Genomic DNA, 12,017 nt, shown 5'->3' with positions numbered 1-12,017 from the left:
CAAGAAAAAAAAGAGACTAGAGTTCTCTCTCGCCACCATTCAAGGATATAAAAGCCTTCCATAAGCTAGGGAGAATGCCCTCACCTGACACCTATCTACTGGCATCTGGATCTTGGGCTTCTCGGACTCCAGAACTGTGAGAAATGAATGTCGTCTCTTTAAGCCACCCAGAATATAATTCTGTTATATGCTACTATAACGGAGTTATATAATATATACTATATATAATATAGAGTATTCTATGAAGCCCTAACTGACTAAGACACCACAAGACACACAGAAATAAGTCAGATATATGGATCTGATAGAATATGGTAAAACCTTTACAAACTCTTGCTGCAGAAGAATGAGCATAGGATGTAATTATCCAACTAGCCAAATTAATAAAAATAGCCAGTAAATCTTACTAGTAAATCAAATGAATATAAACTAAAACAATTAAACGTGATTATGCTTCTATCAGATTGATGAAGGTCACATTTTAAAAAAACCTTTAAAATGTGCAGACTCTGTTAGCACAGCAACTCTCCTTCTAAGAATTTACCAGAAGGAAATTATAAGAGACACAGGCAACAACACGTATCAAAGTACTGTTTATAACAATGAAAAACTGGAAATAGCTTATATATCTAATAGGAATGGATAAGCCAAGTGTACTATTGCATATTAACATAATGGAACCCTGAAGAGTCACTAAAAATGATATGGTAAATGTAAACTTATTGATTTAAGATATGCTAGACTGAGTGAAAAAGTTATAAAATTCAGAGACCAACCCCACTTGCATTAAAAAAGAAAAAGCAGGGGAGCTCTCATTTTTGTAAAGTTTAAGGTTTTAAAATAGACACATCCAGCATTTATGAGACTATAATATGGCACAGCATTTCTGGAAGGCAATTTGGTGACATGTATCAAAAGTCTTTAAGAAATATATTATACTGAGTTACTCAACTTTAGTAATTTATCCTACAGGAGTAACTTCAGGCTGGGCACAGTGGCTCATGCCTGGAATCCCAGCACTTTGGGAGGCCAAGGCAAGAGAACTGTTTGGGCCCAGGAGTTTGAAACCAGCCTGGGCAACACAGCAAGACCCTGTCTCCACAAAAATTAGCCTGGCGTGGTGGTGTGCACCTGTAGTCCCAGCTACTCGGGGGGTAAAGTGGGAGGATACTTGAGCCAGGAGTTTAAGGCTACAGTGCGGTATGATTACGCCATTGCACTCCAGCCTGGGCAACAGAGAAAGACCCTGTCTCAAAAAAAAAAAAAAAAAAAGTACCTTCAATGGACACAGAGATGTATACATAAGGAGTTTACTACAGAGTTGTTTATAACAGGGGAAAAGCACAAACTGCCTAAATATCAAATAGTAGGGAATTAAACTATTATGCCTCAATGTAATAGAGTACTACATGATACATCATTAAATAAAAAAAGCAGTGATACAAAATGGTAAGTGCACTATAGTTCTGTTCTTGTAACTCTAAGCACACAAATGTATCTGCAGGAAAAAACAATACTGAAAGTGTATACACCAAAATGAAGTTTATCTCTAGGCATTGAGATGATATGTACTATTGTTTTTTGTTACTTGGTATTTTCTATAAAGAATATATGTAACTTTTATAAAGGTTTAAAAACAAAATAAAACCTATTAGAAAAAAGAGGCTTTTTAAAAAACCTTAGAACAACATTACTGTGCCAAGAGTTAAGCATATTTAATATCAAAAAATTCAATATTTTCCATCTTACAAGTTCATTTAACTTACCTCTCAGCCATAAATCCTCACTGAGAGAGTCTGCAAAAGCACTTGCACCTAGGTCACCAATGAGTGTGTTGCAATTCAGTGTGATACGTCTTAAGCCAGCCATACAGTCAAGATCAGGTCTCCTATAGCGAAGACTCTCAGCCCAGGTTTCTTCATGCCTTCTCATGGTCTGATACTTCAAAGATTTAATAAGATGAAATTAATACACTTGGATAAAGAGATAGGAACACTAAAAGGAACTAAGTACAGCTGATTACATCAGAGCTTTACACACACACCAGGTACATATGCCAGGTGGGTTAATCTGAGAGATTGATTAAATAGTAGATTTTGAGTAAGGAGTCCAGTGACCCAGATCCTGGTCTGTCACTGACTAGCTGTGTGACCCTAACCACTAATGACCTGTTACTGATTGCTTATGTAAACTGACAACTTAGTTAACTTCTAAGAATTTTATTTTCTTTATATGCCAAGTGAAGGTACTGGTTCTAAATTCTATCATTGTTGAGCCTCTAAATCATATCATTCTGTCCTCCAGTGGCCTCTAAACGCTTGACTGGACATCCCACAAGTAAACATTTAACATGTAAGTTATTTATTAATAAACTATATACAGGAAGTTCTATATACATATTTTATGTATATTACAAATCAAACAGAAACAATAGATATTTTTTAAATGATATAAAAATACAGAGGTTAATATTTTCTTCTCCTAACCCAAGGGATCTCACATATTTCTTAGGGTATGCACACCAAATTTAGAGGCCTAGAACATACAAAGCAAGGTTGATATGCCTTTGGAAATTGGTGGTTTGAGTTTTAACCACAGGTATTATCTTACAGACATAATCACTTCTCTATATCCATAAAGTAAATTTTGGTAACAGCGAACACTGATTTTAAGAGAAAAAAATCTTATTACATTCTGAAACAAAAGATTCAAAGCTCCTATGACTCTGTCAAATGAAAATTGTCGGTGTCATTTGCTATTCATAATAACAGTATAAAAGCAATAAGAGGAAATAACAGCAAACACTTAGATAGCCAGGCACTATTTTATACACATTAGTTCATTAAATCCTAAGAATGACAGACACAGTAGGTTTTCTTATTATACACATTTTATGGATGAGAAAACTAAGGAACAGAGCAGTTAACTAATTTGCCCATGGTCACAAGTTATTAAATGGGAGAGAGCTCGGGTTTTAGCCTAGGCCATCTGGCTTCAGAATCCACATGCGTAACCATTATCTATCCCACGGAGAGTGGGCTTGTGCTGTAAAGACCGCAAAATAAACATTTTCAGCTTTGTGGGTCATATAGTTTCTTTTGCAACTACTCAACTCTCCTAGTGTAGGGTGTAGCAATAGTTAATATGTAAACAAATGGGCATGACTATGTTTCAAAACTTTATTTACAAAAATAGGTGATAGGCTAGATTTGGTCCACAGGCCATAGTTTGACTACCCCGATCTATACCATCAAATTACTAAAAAGGCTTCATGTCACATTATTATGTAATTTTATCCCAAATACAGTAGTAATAACCACTATAAAGTTGTTAAGGCACCTTTAAAATTACTGTTTTACAAACCATATTTACAGAAAAACCTAATTATTATATTTTAGGTCTCCTATTTCTAAGATTAAGCATACTACCTTTACTAAATGGTAGAACCCCAGGCTGAAAATTGGTCACATTCTTTAAACAAAACGAAAACTGCAATGCCCGTATGTATCAAAAGACAAAAATAACTGCTGTCTTGTATCAAAATATTAATGTGTGGCAATCATATAACACATTTTCATGAAAGTTGGAACATAAAGTTACCTTTAAGATCTTGGCCATGTGATCTGCTCCCTGCCATGTCAGATTACATCCTGTGAAGTTGACTGTCTTAAGAGTGATAGAGCTCTTTATACCTTGACAAATAACTAAAATGGAAAAAAAACCACATACAGTAAGATGAAGAGTGTATACAACCTAGTCAATCTTGATTTATTTGCTCTTCTTATATCTTTTCTATTTTATAGTTGTATTCTTAAAATCACTATTTACAATCTACCTAAGCAACTGATTGGTACATTCTAAAATATGTCAGTAACAAAGAGTTACTCCAGTTTATTGCAATAGTTCAATTCTATTTAGATGCCAAAATTGAATAGACTGAACATTGCAACCTTACTCCCGACCACAGTACAGTTCTATATACTTTTTGAGACATCTGAAAGAAAAACATAAAAAACATAAAACTCTTCCTATTTTCATTTCCAAGAGCAGACCTCAATCTGTTATCAACCAACAATTCAGTGTCAACTATAAACCCAGAATTTTATTAGGTGTTATACTAGAGCACCTAATGTACTAGAACAATAGAAGACAGAGGCCTTTTAACTCTCTGCTCCCTCAAATTGAAATGCAGGTTTCCTTACCCCTCCAGACCACTATTCCACACAACGAACACAAGTCAAGACTTCAGGATCCCAACCAACAGTCACCTTCTGTGATTATTTCCATGATCCCAACCCCTTCCCCCCAAGTCTGTCAGCCTTTTATATGCTCCTATACAGCACTTTGCTTATATTTCCTATTTTGGAACATACCACAGTGCATTAAAATTGATTGTATATATATTTTAACTATTTAAAGTAATGATGATTTTTCTCTTTACATCTTTTTTTTTTTGAGACGGAGTCTTGCTCTATCGCCCAGGCTGGAGTGCAGTGGTGTGATCTTGGCTCACTGCAACCTCTGCCTGCCAGGTTCACACCATTCTCCTGCCTCAGCCTCCCGAGTGGCTGAGACTACAGGCACCCGCCACCACGCCTGGTGAATTTTTTTGTATTTTTTTAGTAGAGACGGGTTTCACCATGTTAGCCAGGACAGTCTCAATCTCCTGACCTCATGATCTGCCCACATCGGCCTCCCAAATTGCTGGGATTACAGGCATGAGCCACTGTGCCCAGCCTCTTTACATCTTGCTATTTCCTTCCCATAAATATTTCTTGAAGAAAAACTCTGAAAGATGAACAAACACAAAAAACAGAGAATACCAGATGGTATATATTTGTGTGGTCTGTGGTTTAACACAAACTTAAGTAAAGTTAGTTCAGATTATATTCAGCATGCCAAGCTTTCATGGTAGACTTGAGACTGGACCAAGGTTTGAACAAGCACATGAGGCAGTAGTAAGAAAAAGGTACAGACAGGAATTAACATGGCATGTAGGGAAACATGAAACCAGCCTGATAGGACAAGAGTTAAATGAGATTTAAACTCACTTTCTAAACCTCCATCTCCAATTGGACAATTTGCAAGAGACAGGTGCACCAAAGAAGCCGATTTATTCAATCCCTTTAATGAGGGGGAAAAGTTAAAAATGTTATTGAGGTTTTTTTCCTCTAAAAGCAACTATCAAATGTCTACAGGCCAAATGAGACAAAGCTTACCTTTGCTAGAAGAGTTAAATCCCTCTCTCTCAGAATTAGTCCATTTAGCTCCAGGTTCTTTAGCACACTTGATATACTTAAACAGCCTTTAAGAGCTTTACACAACTGGAAGGTCACATCTTTGTATCTTATCGCAGGAACACGACTTCTGCAAAATTTATTTATGTCAGAACCTAAAACAAAGATAAAAGAAAGTTAGCGACTTCAATCATGCAATGCATCATTCAAAAACATCTGCTCTGTGCTAAGACACAGAAATGAGCCATGTCCTTTAAAGCCCTCTTAAGCACAGACACATGTAAACTCAAGCCACATGAGATATACCAAACTACATACATAGAGGTTCTTATGGAAGCAAAGAAGTTGCACCGAAAGGATGGCTTCAAGATAATCCTGAAGCTGAATCTAGAAAGATGAGAATGACAACATGGGGTGAGAGTGGGTGATGCATTAACCAGAGGGAGCAGCAAGAGCAAAAGCATCTAAGCCTGACACCTGCCGGGCACTGGAAAACTGCAGGTGGATCTGACTAAAGCCCAGAGCTGTAGTGGGAAGAGTCAGAAATTTACAAAGAGGCAGGGAGAAGCAAGCCTGGGAGAGTTAACTTTTACCTCACAGGTGATGAGGACCAGGGCTACCACTGACACATTAAGGATACCCCTAGCAGGTTAGAAAAATGTACCTCACTGTTGGAGTATCAAAGAGATAAAGGAAATGAGAAAAAGCTCCCCTTCCTCAAGACCAACTAACCCCAGGAGGCTTAAAAGAACACAGCTGGGATTTCAGCGCCTCTGTGCAGAACGCAAGCAACCAATACACACTGGTCCTGCGTGGGCATGCCACTTTAAGCATGTCTTTTCCTTTTCGAAAGATCACTTGAACCAAAGCAGGCAGATGAACTGAGAAAAACCAAGCTCAGGGGCAGCAAAACTAGCTACGAGCGTCTGCAATAGTCCAGGCAAAATGTAATTAAGGATGGACAAGCAATATGTAGGAGGTTAAAATCTACAACCTAGACCCACTGGATGTAAGAGATAAAGAAGGTTCAGTGAAGAATATCTGATGAGAATGGTCTGTAATACATTTTTCTTACATTCAGTGCAAAATATTAGGCAAGATCTAGTAGGCTAGCCTTGACTCTGAGGTCCCTCCCATCTTTAATTTATTTTGGTTCCTGGTTTTTTTATTTTTTGTGGGAGGAGGGTCATAGACAGTGTCTTGCTCTGTCACCCAGGCTGGAGTACAGTGGCAAAATCATGGCTCACTGCAGCCTCAACCTCCCGGACTCAAGAGATCCACCAGCCCAGATAATATTTTTTACTTTTTGTAGAGACAGGAGTCTCACTATGTTGCCCAGGCCAGTCACAAACTCCTGGCCTCCCAAAGTGTTAGGATTACCCGTGTGAGCCACCGCACCTGGCCTGGTTCCTGTTATTATTTTGGTTAAGTAAAGTCCATTCAGAGGTACAGAACAGTTCCTGCACCTGAATGAGATGTAGAGAATAATCTGACTTTTTTTCAGAAGCAGATGTGTTGAACTGTCCTTGCAGAAGAGATGGTGTTAACCCCAGAGCCTAGAAAAGGGCCGGGCACACGACAAGTGGTCAGGTTGTTTTTAAATACATCAACAATCATTTCCTCTCCCAGATTGCACACCCTCCCTCTTTCTCTCAGCTTATAAACATATTCACGTCCATATCCACTTAAAAAACACCTTTCAGACCTACAATTATCTGGATCTCCTTTGTGGGTAATCTAGGTCCCTCCCATGCCTTCAAATATCTGTCCTCCCACAAAGCCTAAATCTTGGGCCCAGATCTGCCTAGCAGACACGTTTGGATGCCCCACAGGCCCCTCTTAAAACATTAAAGACAAACTGAGATCCTCTTCCCACCCCCAATCTCATTCGAGTTAACTCGGCTGTGTGTCATGGAAAGACGCTGCTGTGTTTCACTTACAGACGCTGCTGTAAACTGTCACCCATACTTGCTGCCCTCCTCTTCTAACTGGTCACCAGGCCCCATCCATTCTCTTAGATATCTGAAATCCTACCCTTCTTTTCTTTCCTTTTTTTTTTTTTTTTGAGACAGAGTTTTGCTCTTGTTGCCCAGGCTGGAGTGCAACGGTGCAATCTCAGCTCACTGCAACCTCCACCTTCTGGGTTCAAGCGATTCTTGTGCCTCAGCCTCCCGAGTAGCTGGGATTACAGGCACCCGCCACCACGCCCGGCTAATTTTTTTTTTTTTTTTTTTTGTATTTTTAGTACAGATGGGGTTTCACCATGTTGGTGAGGCTGGTCTCGAACTCCTGACCTCAGGTGATCCACCCCCCCCCCACCCTTGGCCTCCCAAAGGGCTGGGATTACAGGCGTGAACCACGGTGCCCGGCCCCAGCCCTTCTTTTCTATACCTTAGTTTGGGCCATCAGATTACAATTCACCATCCTTCCAATTTTAATTTGCCTTCCATATGGAGACTAGACTGAGCTCCTATGGAAATTCCATCTCATCATCCTACAGCGGTTTCCCAAAACCTTCAGGATAAACATCCAACTCTACGACAGGACAAACGAGGACCCTCCCTGTTTGGCCCCCACAAGGTTTCCAGCCTCAACTCTGCTCTTTCTCAAACCCTAAATTCCAGTCCTGTAACTCAGCTTGCATACTCTCTCCTATTTCCAAAACTTTTGCACAAACTATTCCCTCCTGTTACCTAGATAGCTTCTATAGGAAGCTGCCTCCATTATGTACAAAATGCTAAGTGCTCAAAGGAATAACAGCATTTTGTTATGTATCATGGTTGACCTAACATATTTTCCGAATAATCAGAGAGTCTGGATCCCTAATTATACCACTGTACATTTACAAATGGCTTATATTTGTAAAGCACTTTACAAACTTCTCATATACACCTTAAAAAATGAAGACAGGCCGGGCGCGGTGGCTCACGCCTGTAATCCCAGCACTTTGGAAGGCCGAGGCGGGCGGATCACCTGAGGTCTGCAGTTCGAGACCAGCCTGGCTAACATGGCAAAACCACACCTCTACTAAAAATACAAAAATTAGCCGGGCATGGTGGCGCGCGCCTGTAATCCCAGCTACTCGGGAGGTTGAGGCAGGAGAATCACTTGAACCCGGGAGGCGGAGGTTGCAGTGAGCCGAGATCTCGCCACTGCATTCCAGCCTGGGCGACAGAGTGAAATAGTGTCTCAAAAAAAAAAAAAAAAGACAAAGGCTGACATGTATTAATTTCCTACCTCCTTAGTTCTCTATCAGGCAATCAAAGTCATTCAATAAAATAGGTAACATCTGTCAAATGTTTAATGACGTCCCAAACTGTGCTAAGAGCTCTGCAGGCATCAGCAGCGCAGGGAATCCTTGCGAAGGCGCACATAACCTGGGTCTCGTTATTAAGCCCATGTTACGGATGAGCACACTGAAGCCCTAGAGACCGTAAGCCACTCACCTAGCTCGTGAGTGTCCAGGCCGCACACCCCGTCTATTGCACACATACCCCGGCAATGGACACCACTCACCTAAAAACCCACTTCGCCGCACCGACTGAGGGGCCCTGGAGGCGGGAACTACAAACCTGTGTCCCCCAGCCAGGGCTGGAAGAAGCTCTTGATGGAGATCAAGGGCAGGTCTTTATTGATCTTGAGGGTGCTCAGCAGAGGCGCCCAGTCCACCCCGCGGAGGCGGTCGGCGTTGAAATCCAGCACGCCCTCCCGGAGACAGGCGCGCACGGCGGGCAGCGGCACCGAGTCCTGCAGGGCGCACAGGTACTCGTAGTGGGAGAAGAAGTCCGCCGCGCTGTCGCGGCGCAGCTTCACGGAGTCGATCATGGCCCGAGGGTGGCCTCGGGGGATGCACGCCGCGGAGACGCCGCCCGCGCCCACCCAAGAACCCTGAGTAGCAGCCCGGCCGCTCCGGCACCCACGGCCAGGCGATGGCAGCAGCCCCGCACCGGGCTCAGGAGCGGCAATTCGGTCGGAAGACGCAAGGCCAGAACCCTAAGCTAGGCCGGCCCCTCAACGCCCCGCTCCCGCGCTGCCTCCCGCCCCGCGGCCCAAGCAGTTAGCGCCCGCCTCACAGTCCTCTGAGGCGCCGGGATTCAAGCCGGTGGGCGGTGCCGCGGACGGTGCGCCATGACGTCAACGTGCTCGCTATGCGTCCGCACGCAGGTCCCGCCTCCTGAGGACGGGGGAGTTCGCTGCTACCTGAGATGGTGATCAGGAGAGTTTGAGGGTTTGCGAGTTTACTGATCGATCCGAATAAAAGTGAAATGTGTGGTCGGGCGCGGTGGCCCACGCCTGTAATCCCAGCACTCTGTGAGGCGGAGGCGAGCGGATCATCTGAGGTCAGGAGTTCGAGACCAGCCTGGCCAACATGGCGAAACCCCGTCTCAATTAAAAATACAAACATTAGCCGGGCATGGTGGCGGGCGCCTGTAATCCTAGCTACTCGGGAGGCTGAGGAAGGAAAATCGCTAGAACCCGGGAGGCGGAGGCTGCAGTGAGCCGAGATCTTGCCGTTGCACTCCAGCCTGGGCGACAAGAGCGAAATTCCGTCTCAAAAAAAGAAAAAAAGAAAAGAAAAAGTGAAATGTGGATGTAATAACGCACTTTAAAAAAATAGTCTAAACATCTGAGGAATGTGTCTTTGCTTGCAGTGTCCAGCCAGCACAGAGACTGCACTCAAGGGATGTAGGAATGGCTGATTGAACGTAAACTGCGGTCATTAAATCGTTTATGTCTGTGTTAATGTCTACAAATAAGCCTTAATTTCTGTAGTTTCTGCATATCTCACACGGTTCCTGGCAAATTGACGAGTGTTTCATGAATTCAGGGCTTTATTGTGTTTGCTGTGAATCAGTTTGTTTTGTACTGACGATGATGTTGGCTAACTCCCTTGTAACTAGTACTTATTTGAAATAATGTCCTCGGGATTATTTTAAGCACTGTTTAAGTATGAAATCATTTCATTCTCCTAACATCTCCTCAAGGAATATATTATTATATTCTACTTTACAAAAGGGGAAACTGAGGAACGGGGAAGTTAGGTGGAAGCTAAGTGGAAGAATCCAGATAATTGACCTCTCCTTCTATTTGTATCCAATTGCTAGAGCAATGATAGTCCTCCGGTAGAGCCTTAGACATTGTGTTTATTGCATTCCTCTTCCACCCACTGCATTCCGGATACTCCAGCTTACTTCCAACACACACATGCAGGCGCCTCTAAAATTCCGGAGATATGGTCACCAATTATTTTTATGTGCGACATGCTCAAATCTTAATATAGTAAACGCTTGTATATTCATAAACCAGCTTAATAGATGAAACATTACCATTCCTGTTGAAGAGCCTTGTGTAACCACCCTCACAATCACGACTACTCTCTGAGTCTGAGATAACTGCTCTTCTGAACTTGGTATTCATCATTGCAATGTATGTCTTTATATTTCTGCTACATATGTAAGTAAGCAGTATATAACATTCTATATTTTCTTTTCCTACTTTACTTATCGTTACCTTTACTAGGTCCATCCGTGTCGACATATAGAGATATTCATTTATTTTCCCTGTTGTTATATGGGAGTTCCATGTAGAAACATACAGTAATGTGTCTGTTTTTCTGTTGATGGTAATTTAAATTGTTTCCAACTTTACGATTTCTTTGTTGCTCTATCCATTTTCTTTCTAGTCTCCAGCATCAATTAATGTAGTGTCCATTACCTTTTTAAAGCTCACTCCTCCCTGTTTCACATGAAGCCACCTGATTTCTTTTTCCTTACCTCTCGAATTTCTTCTTCTCAGTCTCATTCTTCGGCTTCTCTTGCATACCCACTCTAAATGTTGCTGTTCGTCAGGTTTCTACCCTCAGCTTTCACCCCTTCTGACATTTTACAGTTTCTCTGGGTTTTCTTGTCTTCTGCTCAGCCTTAACTTCCCCACTTTAGGCGGATTACTCTAACACAGATAGTTCTCTTTATCCATTAAATTGCCCCCTAGACAGCCAAGATTTCTCATTGCCCTCAGTATCAGATCTATGTCACGTAGCTTGACATACAAGCTCCTTCATAATTTGACTATCTCTGTTGTCTCTCTCCTTGCTACATTCTTCCTGGCATGTCTTCTCTAGATAACAGAACTGCTTGAACTTTCTGATGTCCTATTGTTGCTGTCTGGGTCTTTTCATAGGTTGCTCCTTTATTTAGTCGGCTAACTTCCACTCTTTTCCCAGCCTTGGTTTGGGGCACCTTCCCTAGAAAGCCTGTTTCTCTAACCCTCATCTCTCCTCCCTTGCTTGTTTAGTACCTCACTGCTGTGCTCCCTGACATCCCTGTAGCATAACACTTAGAACATCCAATGATAAACATCTTTTTAGATGGTTTTCCTTCCAGAGTCTGAAAGCCCTCTGAAGGCAAGAACCATATCTCATTCATGCTTATATTCCCTATGCCTAGCACAGTGTTAGCACAGAGAAAGTGCTGACTAATGACTAATTGTAGGAACATTCTTCCCTATTATCCCCACAAGCTATTGCCAGCACCCTGTGGCCACTGCCTATGAATGCAGCTCAGAGAAGTCTTCCTCATATTAATAATCATTTAACATATTCATTTAAAATTTATGTTTCCTGTGCTTACTTATTTTTAGTGTGGCAAGATTTCTTTCAAGGCTTGCCTGATAATCTCTTCTCTGCTTCAGTTAAATTATGACTTAATAGTTGCTTCAAAAAAAGAATGGCTCCAGTTCTCCTTTCAGCATCTGGTGGGTTCACCCACACACTTCCCTGAA

General features: G+C 41.9%; 1 protein-coding gene across 4 annotated transcripts in view; it reads right to left on the bottom strand.

Moving 5' to 3' along the window:
* Window positions 1-10,165, bottom strand: part of CEP78 (centrosomal protein 78) — a 31,637-nt gene extending 21,472 nt beyond the window's left edge. For all 4 annotated transcript variants that reach the window (XM_054502013.2, XM_054502015.2, XM_054502014.2 and 1 more), the window contains exons 1-5: window positions 8,810-10,165; window positions 5,220-5,392; window positions 5,052-5,124; window positions 3,601-3,704; window positions 1,767-1,941 (exon numbers count right to left, since the gene is read on the bottom strand). In XM_054502013.2, coding sequence (XP_054357988.1) covers window positions 1,767-1,941; window positions 3,601-3,704; window positions 5,052-5,124; window positions 5,220-5,392; window positions 8,810-9,062 — 778 coding nt within the window. In that variant the 5' untranslated portion in view covers window positions 9,063-10,165. The remainder of the gene's footprint in view (window positions 1-1,766; window positions 1,942-3,600; window positions 3,705-5,051; window positions 5,125-5,219; window positions 5,393-8,809) is intronic.
* Between the last annotated feature and the right edge of the window lie 1,852 nt (window positions 10,166-12,017).

This window comes from Pongo pygmaeus, chromosome 13 (genome assembly GCF_028885625.2).
Source record: "Pongo pygmaeus isolate AG05252 chromosome 13, NHGRI_mPonPyg2-v2.0_pri, whole genome shotgun sequence".
Classification (NCBI taxonomy): domain Eukaryota; kingdom Metazoa; phylum Chordata; class Mammalia; order Primates; family Hominidae; genus Pongo; species Pongo pygmaeus.
Note: the sequence above shows the minus strand (reverse complement) of the source record. Positions and strands in the feature narration are given on the sequence as shown.